This window comes from Ammodytes marinus (assembly GCF_949987685.1).
Source record: "Ammodytes marinus genome assembly, chromosome: 7".
NCBI classification, from domain to species: Eukaryota; Metazoa; Chordata; class Actinopteri; order Uranoscopiformes; family Ammodytidae; genus Ammodytes; species Ammodytes marinus.
This window is the reverse complement of record NC_137211.1, coordinates 7744247-7758368: the sequence shown is the minus strand read 5'-3', so window position 1 is coordinate 7758368 and position 14122 is coordinate 7744247. Positions and strand designations below refer to the sequence as shown.

Sequence of the window (14122 nt, the reverse complement as noted above, 5' to 3'; positions counted from 1 at the left end):
CTGTGTGTCTTTGGAGGCATTTTAGATCCAAACTAATGCCTGTGACCTTATGTTTGACTATATATATGAGCTAGCAAAGTGAAACAAACTAGGTTATCTTAATTGTAAACTATTTTTTAAAGTATATGTCTTCATGTGAAAAAATAGTTTGTCCTTCCATATTCATTGATATATGCATGCAAATATCACCAGTGTTTCCGTTCTGATTGGTCTATTCTGTCTCATACCATCCACAGGCCCTGGTGAAACGCAGCCCCAGCAGCGGGATGGGCTCCACTCTGAAAGAGTCTTCTGCCTTCCAGAGTGAAATGCGAATGCCTGACAGTGCTATCCGCCACCAGAATGCTTCACCCTCTGACAAGGGAAAGGTCACCATCTGTGATGGCAAGCCTGGGGATGAAGACAAACCTAAGAAGAGCAGTGTGTGTAAGAGCATTGAGGGCTGCCAGGAAGAGTTGCTAGCACAAACGGTGAGAGAAAATATGTTTCTTAATCTAGATTAATGACCAATTCGGTCTTTCTGTCTTGTCTTTTTTATTTAAATCTTGTTGGATATTGTAGGCTGTGGATAGGGCATGGGAGCTCCTACTGGCACAAGTGAGGTGTCAATCAAATGGGTGGGGTGTTTCAAATATTATCAATCAATGGATTACTATATCGCTTCATAGTTGAATTACCTACATTTTTATTTTTTGGTCGTGTGGGAGAGGCATTGCTTTTACCTGCTGCTGTGATTGAATCTTGAATTTCTTTTTCATCAATAATAATAATCTTGCCTGTCCAAAGATATGCAACGTTCACTTTTGGGTTATACCCACAGGGTTGAATGCACATCCGTGGCTTTGGATAGGAGTGTCAGTTAAATGCAATGTAATAACATGAACTGAAGTGTACATTTTGTGACTCAAGCTTTTGGCTCCGTTTCTCTACAACAGATGGGATCATCCACACCAGCACTCATTCTGGAAATGCTCATGTTTCTCATGGAAGCCATCCAGACCAACTTCCAGCAGGCATCAGCGGTGGGAAGCAGCAGCCGTGCTCAGCAAGCCCTCAATGAACTGCACACTCAGGATAAAACTGTGGAGATGACAGACCAGTTAATGGTATGAAGATAATGTGTTAGAGGGATCACTTAATTTTTGCAAAGTTTATCAGAAACTCCATTGTATCTAATTATTTGTAAATTGCTTTTCATTTCCTCAGGTGCCCACACTCGGCTCTCAAGAAGGGGCTTTTGAGAATGTGAGAATGAACTACAGTGGAGACCAGGGACAAACTATTCGCCAGCTGATCAGTGCACATGTTTTGCGCCGTGTTGCCATGTGTGTCCTGTCTTCACCCCATGGGCGCCGCCAGCACCTTGCAGTCAGCCATGAAAAGGGAAAGGTAAGCTTCACATACCAGCAAGCTGTAGTAAAGATGCAGTACTGTTAATATTGTACAACAATAATATTAATAATAAAATGCATAAAGCAGACATTGTATGCTTAATCATTCTATAATTCCTTTATCATCACCAGTTTACGTAGTCTTTTTTTGTCTGAACACCCTTTAATCCTTTTTCTCTTCATCTCCTGCTTGACAGATAACGGTTCTGCAGCTGTCCACTCTCCTGAAGCAGGCTGACTCCAGCAAGAGGAAGCTAACACTGACCCGCCTGGCATCTGCTCCAGTTCCTTTCACTGTCCTGAGTCTCACAGGCAACCCTTGTAATGAGGATTACCTGGCTGTGTGCGGCCTCAAGGTCAGAAAAAAATGCAATTTCATTCAATGTTTTAAACATGAAAATGTAGTTATTTTACACATAAGAGAAAAATCATGGCATAAATCAGAGTCACTGTTCACACTAACATTAACAAAGTAGATTTAGAGGTGCTGAAGTGATTTATAAGAATGGCTGCAACATGGGAAATTGATATTTAACTTTTTTGTCTTTGACACTCTTTAATTTCTTCCCAGGACTGCCACGTACTAACTTTCAGTAGCACAGGCTCTGTGTCAGACCATCTGGTTTTGCACCCACAACTCGCTACTGGCAACTTTATTATCAAAGCTATTTGGTTACCTGGCTCACAGACTGAACTTGCCATCATCACTGCTGACTTTGTCAAGGTATGTAATAAAAGAGTTGGCACTTTGTATATACCTTAAGTTAGTATGTTGAAAAAAACATTAAACTTTTTATTTTTTATTTTCCCCTCTTACCAAACAGATATATGACTTATCAGTGGATGCCCTGAGTCCCATGTACTACTTCCTGCTCCCAAGCTCCAAGATCCGCGATGCTTCCTTCCTTTTCAATGAAGAGGGGAAAAACATTATTGCCATCATGTCTTCAGCAGGATACATGTACACTCAGCTGATGGATGAATCCAGCAGTGCCCAACATGGCCCTTTCTACGTCACCAACGTATTGGAGATAAACCATGAAGACTTGAAGGTAAGTTGGACGTACACGTAGGCCGTGGAATTATACCCAGAGAATCAAACAAAATGTTTACATAGCAAAATATTGTTTGTTAAAAGGGTCTACACTTTGACGAGCCATACAGTGCTGTTACTGTCATTTATAGTTTGGTTGAGCTCCTATTTATGCACAACTTCAAAAAGTGGAAAGCAATATTGAGGTCAATTGTTTTCTGTGGGACTCCAGGATAGCAACGGGCAGGTAGCCGGCGGCGGCGTGTCTGTCTATTACTCACACGTGCTTCAGATGCTGTTCTTCAGCTACAGCCAGGGAAAATCCTTTGCTGCCACAGTGAGCCGCAGCACCACTGAAGTGCAGAGACTCTTCCCCATCAACGTCAAAGGGTAACACACACTCAACACCATATACTCAGTTCACTTCTATGCCTAATTTGTAACATGAAAAGCAAACTAAATCTCTGTTTCCCTTTTGCCCTCTTCAGCTCCAATGGTGGCAGCAGTAAGATGTCTCCTGCTCTGTGCCAGTGGTCTGAGGTCATGAACCACCCAGGCCTGGTGTGCTGCGTGCAGCAGACAACGGGCATACCGCTGGTCATCATGGTCAAGCCAGACACCCTCCTCATACAAGAGATTAAAACTCTGCCAGCCAAAGCTAAGGTAAGAAACGCTGACTAGCAGATATAGTACATTTTGGGTAGAATTATAGCAATCAGAAGTATGAGCAAATTTACAGAGCCAAAACCATACAAAGCTATATTTGCACATTAATAAAACATTTTCATCAGATGACAATAAAGCCCAAAATGTTAGCAGTAATCAGGTCAATGATGTAAACATCAAAAGTAAAACCCACTGGGTTTGATTTCATTTCCACAAAGTTTAACATTTCTTCATTTTCTCTGTTCCCCAGATTCAAGATATGGTAGCTATCCGACACACTGCTAGCAATGAACAGCAGCGTACGACAATGATTCTTTTGTGTGAGGACGGAAGTCTGCGAATCTACATGGCAAATGTGGACAACACTTCTTACTGGCTCCAGCCCTCGCTGCAGCCCAGCTGTGGCATCAGTATCATGAAGCCAGTCCGCAAGCGCAAAGCTGCTGCTACCAGTGAGTTTGAGGCCTTTTAAAGTGCAATTCATTCATTTAAACAACCTCATAATATTTTAGTCTGCCTCAAGAATTTCAGTTTTGACTTTATTTCTCTAGTGTCTGAAAGTCCACATCAGACTGAAGGTGCTGTTTATTCACGATTCACATTAACATTTCTTTGAAAACAGTTTGTTTAATCTCAGAATCTTTCTTAGTATACCAATTGATACAAAAACTTTCACTGAAAAACATCAATATTATTTTGTCAGAAAATGCTTACTGATATATAAAATGCTGTGTGCATGGCAAAACTTGAAAGTTTCAAATGCAATGATTTTACCTTCAGCCACTCGGACCTCCAGTCTGGTGACATTCCCAGTGGACTTCTTTGAACACAACCAGCAGCTGACAGAGGTGGAGTTTGGGGGCAATGACTTGCTGCAGGTCTACAATGGACAGCAGATCAAGCACAGGCTCAACTCCACTGGGATGTATGTGGCCAACACAAAGGTAGGGGCAATTTTAACAAAATGATTCTGACATCTGTTTTTGATGTTCAAGTACATTTACATACATTTATTTACTATACATGTGTCAGCACAGAAACATAGTTTATTTTGCCATGTTAATGCAGTTTAACATAACAATGAGTACTCAAACATTAGCATGCATCCAAACTAAATAATGAATAAGTCACAGGTGAACATGCATTTCAAAATGGAGCTTTATATAAATAAATAAAAATACATACTTAATATGGTTATAGTGCTGTTTTTTTGTGAAACGTCTTGAGAAATGACATGCAACATTCGTGTTTATCTCCTTCTAGCCCGGGGGATTCACTGTGGAAGCGGTCAATAACAACACTTCAATGGTGATGACGGGCATGCGGGTGCAGGTGGGCACTCAGGCCATTGAGAGGGCTCCTTCCTATGTGGAGGTGTTTGGTCGCACCATGCAGATAAACCTGACCAGAGCCCGCTGGTTTGACTTTCCCTTCACCAGAGAGGAAGCCCTGCAGGCCGACAAGAAGCTATCCATCTTTAGTAAGAGCAATAGTGCAATGATGAATTTATCGGGCTACTTGTTGTTCATAAGTGGAGACGTTTTTACACCTCCCAAATTATCTATTTTTGTGGATTATCCATTACATCAAACATTTTTTTTTTTTGTATTTTGCACTGAACTGTTCGTTTAACATTATATTATTTAACTCGAATCACATTATATTATTTAACTTGAATCACATTATATATATATAGACTGTGAAGCCTTCTTCTGATGCAATTTTCATCTTGTTCATTTTACAGTTGGAGCATCTGTTGATCCGGCTGGAGTCACCATGCTTGATTCAATCAAGATCTATGGTAAAACCAAGGAGCAGTTTGGCTGGCCTGAGGAGCCACCAGAGGACTTCTCCTCTGCATCGGTGAACAACGTCTGCAGTCCAAACCTCAACCAGGGCAATGGCACCACTGATGGAGACATAGCTACCCCAGCCACCACCAGCGGCACTGTGCTAGAGAGGTATACTGTCTCTCCTTTAGGGTTCATGAGGTCCACACAAGTTGTCAGCATTAACACTTCTCAGTTCCCTGCAGTTCAGTTAACCACACTCCTGGTTGAACAAGATAGTGTGACCATTTTCTTGGCTTTTCATTGCCTAGTTTGTCTGACTTTTATATTAAATTATGTTTTATCTACGCTGCTATTTGTTTATTCTCTTAATAAATGAATATTGAGATCAGTGCTGTTATTATAAGATTGGATTTTTGCATAAATGTAATCAAATCACATTGATTTGACAGTTATTTATTTTGTTGGGTTGGCAAACATTAATTTTGGTTATTTTATCCTTCTACTGTTTCTTAATTGTTTTTCCAGCTTATTAATAACTAATTCATAATATTACTAGAAGTTTCACAAACTATTATAGATGAGATAGATTTGGTCCATCTATTTATCGAGAATTGTTACGGACGAGTCTGAAGTTTTAACAATGGGGTTTGGGTTCTCTGATTATTCAGTGCATGGCCATCGTGATGTCATCTTTTCTTGCATGTGTCTCTTATGTTCAACTGAATCATTTAATTTCACTTGTTTCTTTCTGTGATCCTCACACTTTGTTTTTGTTCTTTTTCTTTTGCTCCCAAAAATACTATAAAAAGTTGTGAAACTGAGTCCTTATCAACCTTGGACCGGTTAGTAACTGCCCTTTCTCTGCTTGTTTGTATGTTTTTGTGCACGTGTGCCAGTTTGTGTGTCCATGCTTGATACTGTGAACATGCCACGCACCATTTCTACATAACAACACAAATTTCTTTGTGCATTCACTGTTGTTTTGGCATTTACATCAGCACAGACTGCAACAGGTTGAGATTAGCTTTTTTTCTGTTTGGTAGATTTAAGGCAAACTCTTCAGTAGAAGCAGTGTTGATTTTCTATCTTCATTTCAGGTTGGTGGTCAGCTCCCTTGAGGCTTTGGAAAGCTGCTTTGCTGTAGGTTCCTCAAGTGAAAAGGTGAACGGATGACGATTGTATTCTTAGTTGCCTTTTTTAGAAAACAATTACGTGTTTGAATGCAAAATCCTGAGTGCATGTCTGTCACTCTGTGTAGGAAAAGAATAAGTCTGCAGCCTTGGAGTTGGCCACTCTACTCCTGTCTATGCCGACCCCTGCAGGTGTGCAGCAGCAGACCAAGGGACTTCTTGCCAGCCTGCATACCAGTCGAACCGCTTACCACAACCACAAGGTTAAAACCAAAATCCATTGTGTCAGGCTAGACCTGTTTCATAGCATTTCTATAAACACACAGTTGTTATGTGTCTTGCTTAGTTCAATCACTTTTTGTAGTTCATGAAGAACAGAACATGATGGCTTGGAAACTGTATGGGAATAGGGTGTAGCCAGCAGTTACATTAGTTTATTAAAATGTATAAATTACTTCTGAAGAACTAACACACCACATATCTGCCCCCTCTACTCAGGACCAGTCCTTGCTGAGTAACGCAGTGCAGTGTCTGAACGGCTGCAGTCGTGAGGGGAGGGAGCTCGACCCAGATGTGTTCCAGAGGCTGGTGATCACTGCCCGCTCCATCGCCATCATGAGACCCAATAACTTGGTGCATTTCACAGAAACAAAGTCATTACACCATGACACTGGTAAGTTTCACACAATTTAATCAGAAATTCTCCTGAACAGCTGTTGGTTAAAATGCCTTTCTAAATGGAGCTGAATTAGATTTACATTATAGAGAGGAATAATTTTTATTCTTCTCCTCTTATTAACCCAGAAATGACCGAGGATGGACAAAAACACATGGATGGTGAAAGCAGTAATTTCATCACACAGCTGATGAATAACTTCTGGAAGCTCCATGCCCTAAAACCAAAGAACGCTTTTCTTGCTCCTGCTTGCTTGCCTGGTAAGTTCAGACTTTTGGAATCCTAAAGTTCTCAAAAACATTGAATGATGTAAAAACAAATATATGTGTGTTGACGTCTCACAATTAGATGTACGCAAACATGAACATTTACACGTAATTCATACTATATAGAAGTCTAAATTTGATTTTGGTACTGTACATCTCATTAAAAACAATGAATGTGAATGAATAAGAATGTGCTTTTCTTCTCCTACATCGAAGGCCTAAGCCATGTGGAAGCAACAGTGAATGCCTTGGTGGACATCATCCATGCATACTGCACATGTGAACTGGATTACATCAACGTAGCCTCCAAAATCTACATGCAAATGTTGCTGTGCCCAGTAAGTATAGGACTTCATATTGCCCACTAGAATAATAAATCAATTGGGAAGAAAACATGACAATAAGTATTATTAAGGCTAAACACAAATTTTTTTAACCTAAATTTGGAGGAATAAAGGAATTACTTGACATAATTATGATCTCACAACTAAGATGTTAACTGTTACATGGAATTCTGCAGTTGATGGCTGTAAAGAAAGATTGCCATCAGGTAACCGTTCTGTTTTTTTACTAAATTCAGGACACATCTGTGAGCTTTGCCTGTAAGCAAGCTCTGATCAGAGTGCTTCGACCAAGAAACAAACGGCGACATGTTACCCTTCCATCTCCTCCACGCTCCAACACACCTATGGGTAAGTTTTAAGAGACTTTTAAACAAAGCTTCGTTTATAGATATATTGTTTTCAGCCAACACACCTGTGGGGTGAAACGGAGTGAATGTATAAACAATATACTCCGTTGAGGCTCCAATGACCACACGTTGATTCAGTTCTCTGAATCTTGTTGGTTAATTTTTCTTTTTTTCAGGAGACAAGGACGATGATGACGACGACGATGCCGATGACAAAATGCAGTCATCTGTGCTCACTGGAGGAGAGGAGGGAAGACAGGAGAGTCAGGACCAGAGTGAAGTGGACCATGGCGACTTTGAAATGGTGGTGAGAAAATAAAATAAAGTCTGTCTGTTATATTCACTAATAACCCTGCGTTAACATTGTCAAAGGAAATTTGCAGTGTCCAGCAATCCCATGCACCCCGTCACACAAAAATATTAAATAATTTAGAGTATAAAATGACATGGCTGATCCTGAATGATCTTGTCTTAAGGAAAATATTATCGACTAGATGATGAATTTTGTTAAATTAATTTTGCTCGATTTCACTATGCAGTCAGAAACCCAACTGAAATTAAATAAATCACTTGTTTACATCATGGTTGTGTTCAGCTGTCAAAAATATCTTTATTATTGAATTGTTTCCATTTTTTAAGTATCACCCTGTTCACGCATTATACAGACCATTAATAAACGTGCCCTACAATGAGCGAGAGAGAGTTAAACTTCAAATATATGCTCAGTTACAAACCTTTTTCTTTTAAGATACATGTTGAAGAAATAAATAAGACTTTTTTTTCTGTCTCCTCAGTCAGAGTCCATGGTCCTGGAGACAGCAGAGAATCTCAACAATGGAAATCCGTCTCCCCTGGAGGCTCTGCTGGCTGGAGCCGAGGGCTTCCCCCCTATGTTAGACATCCCTCCTGATGCCGATGATGAAACTATGGTAGAGCTGGCCATCGCTCTCAGCCTTCAGCAAGATCAACAAGGTGAATATCCAGAAAGTACAAAATGTAGCAACTTTTAATGGTAACCAAGACTACCTTGGAGTGAGTCGTACTCCCAACTTTAAAGAACAGAGTTTTTTAAATCGAAAACAATAGACTGGTGGATAGTTGAGAAGCGCTGATCTCTGTTATGTTATAGCTGTAATGGTTATCACCAAAGTGATTCCTGCAGTTATTAAAATGCTGCTGCAACTGAATACAGTTTCTGACACTAGTTAAGCCGAATTGTTGTAACAGTTAATTTTGTGTAATGTTATACCTATAATATATCAATCAGTTTTGTTATTTATCTCAAATGGTATACCACATTTTTACCAGGTATAAATTATCGCTTAGAAAATCAACATTTTGTGTTAGTGCTGCTAACATACTTTAGATCTTCTTGGCATTTTAGGCAGCAGCAGCAGTGCCCTTGGCCTGCAGAGCCTTGGTCTGTCTGGCCAGGCCCCAAGCTCCTCTTCACTGGATGCTGGAACACTTTCAGACACCACTGCATCAGGTAACAAGACCACATTCATAGTAATGTGTGTCACAGTTGCAAGTAAATCCTTAACATCAGATAATCAAATTTTTTTAATTAAAATAAAAAATGTGTGATCATGGAATTACACATTGTAGATCATTACCCAGTCTGTGGCACATCTTGTGATTTTAGTTCCGTATTTTAACATTCAAGTTAAAATTTGTCCTCTTTTCAGTATGTCACATTTGCTCATTTAGGAACTAAATATATATGATGAAGCCCATAATTGGTTAAACAGGAACAAGTATTAATGGCAGCTTTAAGTGTTTTAAATGGTCTGCAGTATTTATGGAATTGTTGTTGCAAAAGTATATGCTAATATGCATCCTGGCCAGGTGACTGCGTTGTATTTACTGTTACAGCTGTTGCTATGATTTCAGCCCCAGCATCAGACGATGAGGGCAGTACAGCTGCTACCGATGGCTCCACACTGAGGACGTCTCCAGCAGAGCATGGCGGCAGTGTGGGCTCAGAGAGTGGAGGTTCTGCCATCGACTCTGTAGCAGGGGAACACAGTGGTGGGTGATTTTTAAAACACATCCAAAAGCTGAACATTTTAGTTTTTTCATTGTCAGATTGACATTTGAAATGTTATAAATGTGAATGTGTCTGAAATGACATCATAAAGTATATAAACTTGACAGTCTGTATAAGTCTTTACAGACACATTTTCTGACACTTTAAGGTTATAAATGCCATTGCCTTTTTAGCTGATTTATTAAATAAAAAGTTATTTGATATTAAACATTATCATGTTTCTAGTTTATTAAGTGGCCTTTTGTGTGTACTTGTGTGTACAGTGTCAGGACGCAGCAGTGCATACGGGGACACAACCGTGGAGGGCCACCCTGCTGGTCCAGGCAGCGTCAGCTCCAGCACTGGAGCCATCAGCACCACCGCAGCCCAGCAGGAAGGAGAGGGCTCAGAGGGAGAAGGAGAGACAGAGGGAGACATCCACACAAGCAACAGGTCAGACATCCTACATCAAGTTTAAGTCAGGAGTTTAAGCTCTACTGACAACTCACATCTGCCTGTTAAAGACACTATGTCTATGTCACACATAAATCCCAATGTGATCACCTCAATTGTAGAGGTAAACATTTTTATTTTTATGTTTCTTGCCAGGCTGCACATGGTTCGTCTTATGCTACTGGAGCGCTTGCTTCAGCAGCTTTCCCAGCTTCACAATGTAGGTGGAGTCCAAGCTATCCCTTACATGCAAGTTATCCTCATGTTGACCTCTGACCTGGATGGCGAGGATGAAAAGGACAAGGGTGCCTTGGATGACCTTCTAGCACAGCTCATTGCTGAGCTTGGCATTCACAAGAAGGTAACCACCGTCCCCTTGGGATGAATTAGGGTTAGGGGAAGGTTAATGTGTATTGTTTTGTTTAATCCATGTTATTGCTCTGCAGGATGTCTCCAAGAAGAATGAGCGTTGCTCCATCAATGAAGTTCATCTGGTCATCATGAGACTGCTCAGCGTCTTCATGTCTCGAACCAAGTCTGGTACCAAATCCTCTTCTGAGGTAAATCCTCCTTTTCTTAATGCATTTCTCGCATATTTCACTTAAGGCTATCAGCACACTGTCTGTTGGAATACATTCATTCATAATGTTAACAGCTAATACAACATAAAACAACAAATGTGTTTTAAAATCCAACTATTCTCTTTTTCAGTCATCCTCACTTATTTCGAACGCCACAGCGACTGCCTTGCTCAGCCTTGGTTCTATTGACTACTGTCTCCATGTGCTCAAATCGCTCCTGGAGTTCTGGAAGAGTCAACAGGGTGAAGAAGAGCCTGTGGCTGCCAGCCAGCTCCTCCGCCCACACACAGCCTCCTCTCCCCCAGACATGAGCCCTTTCTTCCTGCGCCAATATGTCAAGGTATCAGATTACAGAGCACATTTTAACCTTAAACATTTGCACAAGGGATGTTATTGTGAACTTACTGTGTTGTTCCTCCCACTAGGGCCATGCTGCTGATGTGTTTGAAGCTTACTCCCAGCTATTGACTGAAATGGTGCTCCGGCTGCCGTATCAGATCAAGAAGATTGCTGACACCAACCCACGTATCCCACCTCCTGTCTTTGACCATTCCTGGTTCTATTTTCTGTCTGAAGTAAGCAATCGAGTGTGTTACTTATATGATTTCATCTTTTCAACTTCTGTCTACACAAAAGACATAAATTAACCCCTTCATTTTGTATTCCTTTTCCCCCTCAGTATCTGATGATTCAACAGACGCCATTCGTCAGGAGGCAAGTCAGAAAGCTGCTGCTGTTTATCTGCGGCTCTAAGGAAAAATATCGTCAGCTGCGGGATCTGCACACTCTGGACTCCCATGTGCGCAGCATCAAGAAGCTGCTGGAGGAGCAGGGCATCTTCCTCCGGGCTGGCGTGGTCACGGCCTCGTCTGGCTCAGCTCTACAGTATGACACACTCATAAATCTGGTGAGTTACTTCAGCAGTCAAGTCATTCAGAGCTTCTTTCATAGGCTTTGTATTGACTGTAAATTGTGTTGATTTCATACTTTTCTTTTGTCTTAATCAGTTAATTCATTCATATAATCCATAACTCGTTTTTTTGCTAAATTCTTGTTGATAATTAATTTCTTTCTTCTTTTTTGTTCTGAATGTGTATTACTACTTTCAAGTGCTTTAAGTGATTTTTAGTAACTTTTTTTGCTTCTCTTGGTGCAGATGGAACATCTAAAAGCTTGTGCTGAAATTGCCACTCAGAGGACGATCAACTGGCAGAAGTTCTGCATGAAGGATGACTGTAAGTTTTTTTCAGATTCTGTTTCTGGAAACCAAAGGGAACCTTCCAGGCAAAGCACTGTTAACATGTTTGGTGTCCCATCTCCCTCCTATCTTTTCCTCCTCTCTGTCCAGCTGTGTTGTACTTCCTGCTCCAAGTCAGCTTCTTGGTGGATGAGGGCGTATCCCCAGTACTTTTGCAGCTGCTCTCCTGTGCTCTCTGTGGCAGCAAGGTGCTAGCCAACTCCTCTTCATCATTCTCAGGAGGAGGCTCCAGTAGTGCTGGACAAACAGGGGCTCCTCAGTCCTCTCAGAGCAAGTCCTCCAGTAAAAAGAGCAAAAAGGAGGACAAGGAGAAAGACAAAGAGGGTGAGGCAACAAAACATTCTTTACCCAATTAACCTGAACAGGCTATTTGAGTATCAAACATGCCTAGTAGATGCTGCTGTTCTGAGTGTGTTGTATTGTTGTGGATTGATTGCAGGTGAAGGAGTTGGCAGCCAGGAGGATCAGCTGTGTATGGCTCTGGTCAGTCAGCTTAACAAGTTTGCTGACAAGGAGACCCTCATCCAGTTTTTGCGCTGTTTCCTGCTGGAGTCAAACTCATCTGCTGTGCGCTGGCAAGCCCACTGCTTGGCACTTCATATCTACAGGTACATAAGATATCTAACACACTCAGACATACTTAAGCAGTTAGTTTCAATATCAAACTCAAACCCAAAGTGTGTTTAGTTTAAGATGGCCGCTTTCAATGCTTTCTCTTAATTTAGGTTATCATTACCAGTTTAGAGTAGTGTGATTGAACATAAAGATGTAGCACCAATGAACACGCAATGGAAAGAATATGGAAATGAAAGCATGAATAAACATGGCTGACATGTGACTCTTTCTGTAGGAACTCCAGTAAATCACAGCAGGAGCTGCTGCTGGAGCTGACTTGGGCCATCTGGCCTGAGCTACCTGCATATGGCCGAAAAGCTGCCCAGTTTGTCGACCTACTTGGATACTTCTCACTCAAAACCCCTCAGACAGAGAAAAAGGTTTGTTTGAAGCCTCGTGGGTTTATACCCTGATGGACAATATAATTTTTTTAGCCTTGTTTTTCCATTTTTATTTTTTTAATCTTTGCATGGCTAGTATTGTTTTCCTATTGGCCTTGTAATTTATTTTCTGCATGTGGCATTCGCTCTCGAAAACAAAAGATTGTTTAGTCACTTCATGATGTAGCAGTAGTTCATCTTTCTTGCCTAAAAAATTATTTTCATCATTAAGCAAAACAAGTCGTTTAAATGATAATGCTGCAAAGTCTTAATGAAATTGTTATAATCGTTTCCCTTTTCTGTTCCAGCTTAAGGAGTATTCCCAGAAAGCTGTGGAAATCCTAAGGGCACAGAACCATATACTGACGAATCACCCTAACTCCAACATCTACACGTATGTCAACACAAATGACCTGTCGTGTAGCAAGCAGAATGCAATTTAAAGTACTGTGCATCACCTACATATATTTGTAATAATTTTATGTTTTCTCCTGCAGCACTCTGTCGGGATTAGTGGAGTTTGATGGTTTCTTCCTGGAGAGTGACCCCTGCCTGGTGTGCAACAATCCAGAAGTTCCCTTCTCCGTATGTACAACACAACAGCAACTTCACTTAATGGACATCACTTTTAGCCTGAAAGTACTGAAAGCCTTTAACCAATACAATCTAATGCAAATGTTTACACACTTGCATTTGCTAAGGTTAGTTAAGCTTTTGTAAGTTTTGGGTTTGTTATTGAACAGTTGAACAGGTGCTCATCTGTATATCCATAATACTTATCATTTATAAAGCAAACTTATGAATAGGCAGAACAGAACAACAACCAAGTTGAGTCCAAGAACCTACTGTTGTAAACATGTTCCATTTGTCTTAATCATTGTCCTCTTCTTTGTTTTCCAGAATATAAAACTGTCATCGATCAAAGTGGACACCCGCTACACCACCACACAGCAGGTTGTCAAGCTTATCGGCAGCCACACCATCAGCAAAGTCACAGTAAAGATCGGTGACCTCAAACGCACCAAAATGGTCCGCACTATTAACCTCTACTACAACAACAGGACTGTGCAGGCTATTGTGGAGCTGAAGAACAAGTATGTGTCTTTCACTCTGTCCTTCTATCTTCCCTGTCACTAATTATGTGTTCATAATAACTCCTA

The 14122-nt window shown here is 40.8% G+C and overlaps 1 protein-coding gene across 11 annotated transcripts in view; it reads left to right on the top strand.

Moving 5' to 3' along the window:
- The window catches only part of ubr4 (ubiquitin protein ligase E3 component n-recognin 4), a 52494-nt gene that overhangs the window by 24330 nt on the left and 14042 nt on the right, over window positions 1–14122 (top strand). For 6 of the 11 annotated variants that reach the window (XM_080030948.1, XM_080030946.1, XM_080030943.1 and 3 more), the window contains exons 37-71: window positions 237–470; window positions 936–1106; window positions 1207–1389; window positions 1589–1747; window positions 1963–2115; window positions 2216–2443; window positions 2657–2814; window positions 2913–3087; window positions 3341–3542; window positions 3871–4034; window positions 4354–4570; window positions 4835–5051; window positions 5981–6044; window positions 6142–6276; window positions 6512–6686; window positions 6818–6949; window positions 7172–7293; window positions 7536–7647; window positions 7823–7953; window positions 8441–8618; window positions 9013–9135; window positions 9540–9677; window positions 9960–10128; window positions 10285–10489; window positions 10575–10688; window positions 10840–11049; window positions 11135–11284; window positions 11389–11616; window positions 11866–11944; window positions 12058–12291; window positions 12407–12575; window positions 12818–12962; window positions 13271–13356; window positions 13460–13547; window positions 13863–14056. In XM_080030948.1, the coding sequence (XP_079887074.1) occupies window positions 237–470; window positions 936–1106; window positions 1207–1389; window positions 1589–1747; window positions 1963–2115; window positions 2216–2443; window positions 2657–2814; window positions 2913–3087; window positions 3341–3542; window positions 3871–4034; window positions 4354–4570; window positions 4835–5051; window positions 5981–6044; window positions 6142–6276; window positions 6512–6686; window positions 6818–6949; window positions 7172–7293; window positions 7536–7647; window positions 7823–7953; window positions 8441–8618; window positions 9013–9135; window positions 9540–9677; window positions 9960–10128; window positions 10285–10489; window positions 10575–10688; window positions 10840–11049; window positions 11135–11284; window positions 11389–11616; window positions 11866–11944; window positions 12058–12291; window positions 12407–12575; window positions 12818–12962; window positions 13271–13356; window positions 13460–13547; window positions 13863–14056 (5642 nt within the window). The remainder of the gene's footprint in view (window positions 1–236; window positions 471–935; window positions 1107–1206; window positions 1390–1588; window positions 1748–1962; window positions 2116–2215; window positions 2444–2656; window positions 2815–2912; window positions 3088–3340; window positions 3543–3870; window positions 4035–4353; window positions 4571–4834; window positions 5052–5980; window positions 6045–6141; window positions 6277–6511; window positions 6687–6817; window positions 6950–7171; window positions 7294–7535; window positions 7648–7822; window positions 7954–8440; window positions 8619–9012; window positions 9136–9539; window positions 9678–9959; window positions 10129–10284; window positions 10490–10574; window positions 10689–10839; window positions 11050–11134; window positions 11285–11388; window positions 11617–11865; window positions 11945–12057; window positions 12292–12406; window positions 12576–12817; window positions 12963–13270; window positions 13357–13459; window positions 13548–13862; window positions 14057–14122) is intronic. The other 5 variants (XM_080030949.1, XM_080030940.1, XM_080030941.1 and 2 more) reach the window with 2 other exon arrangements.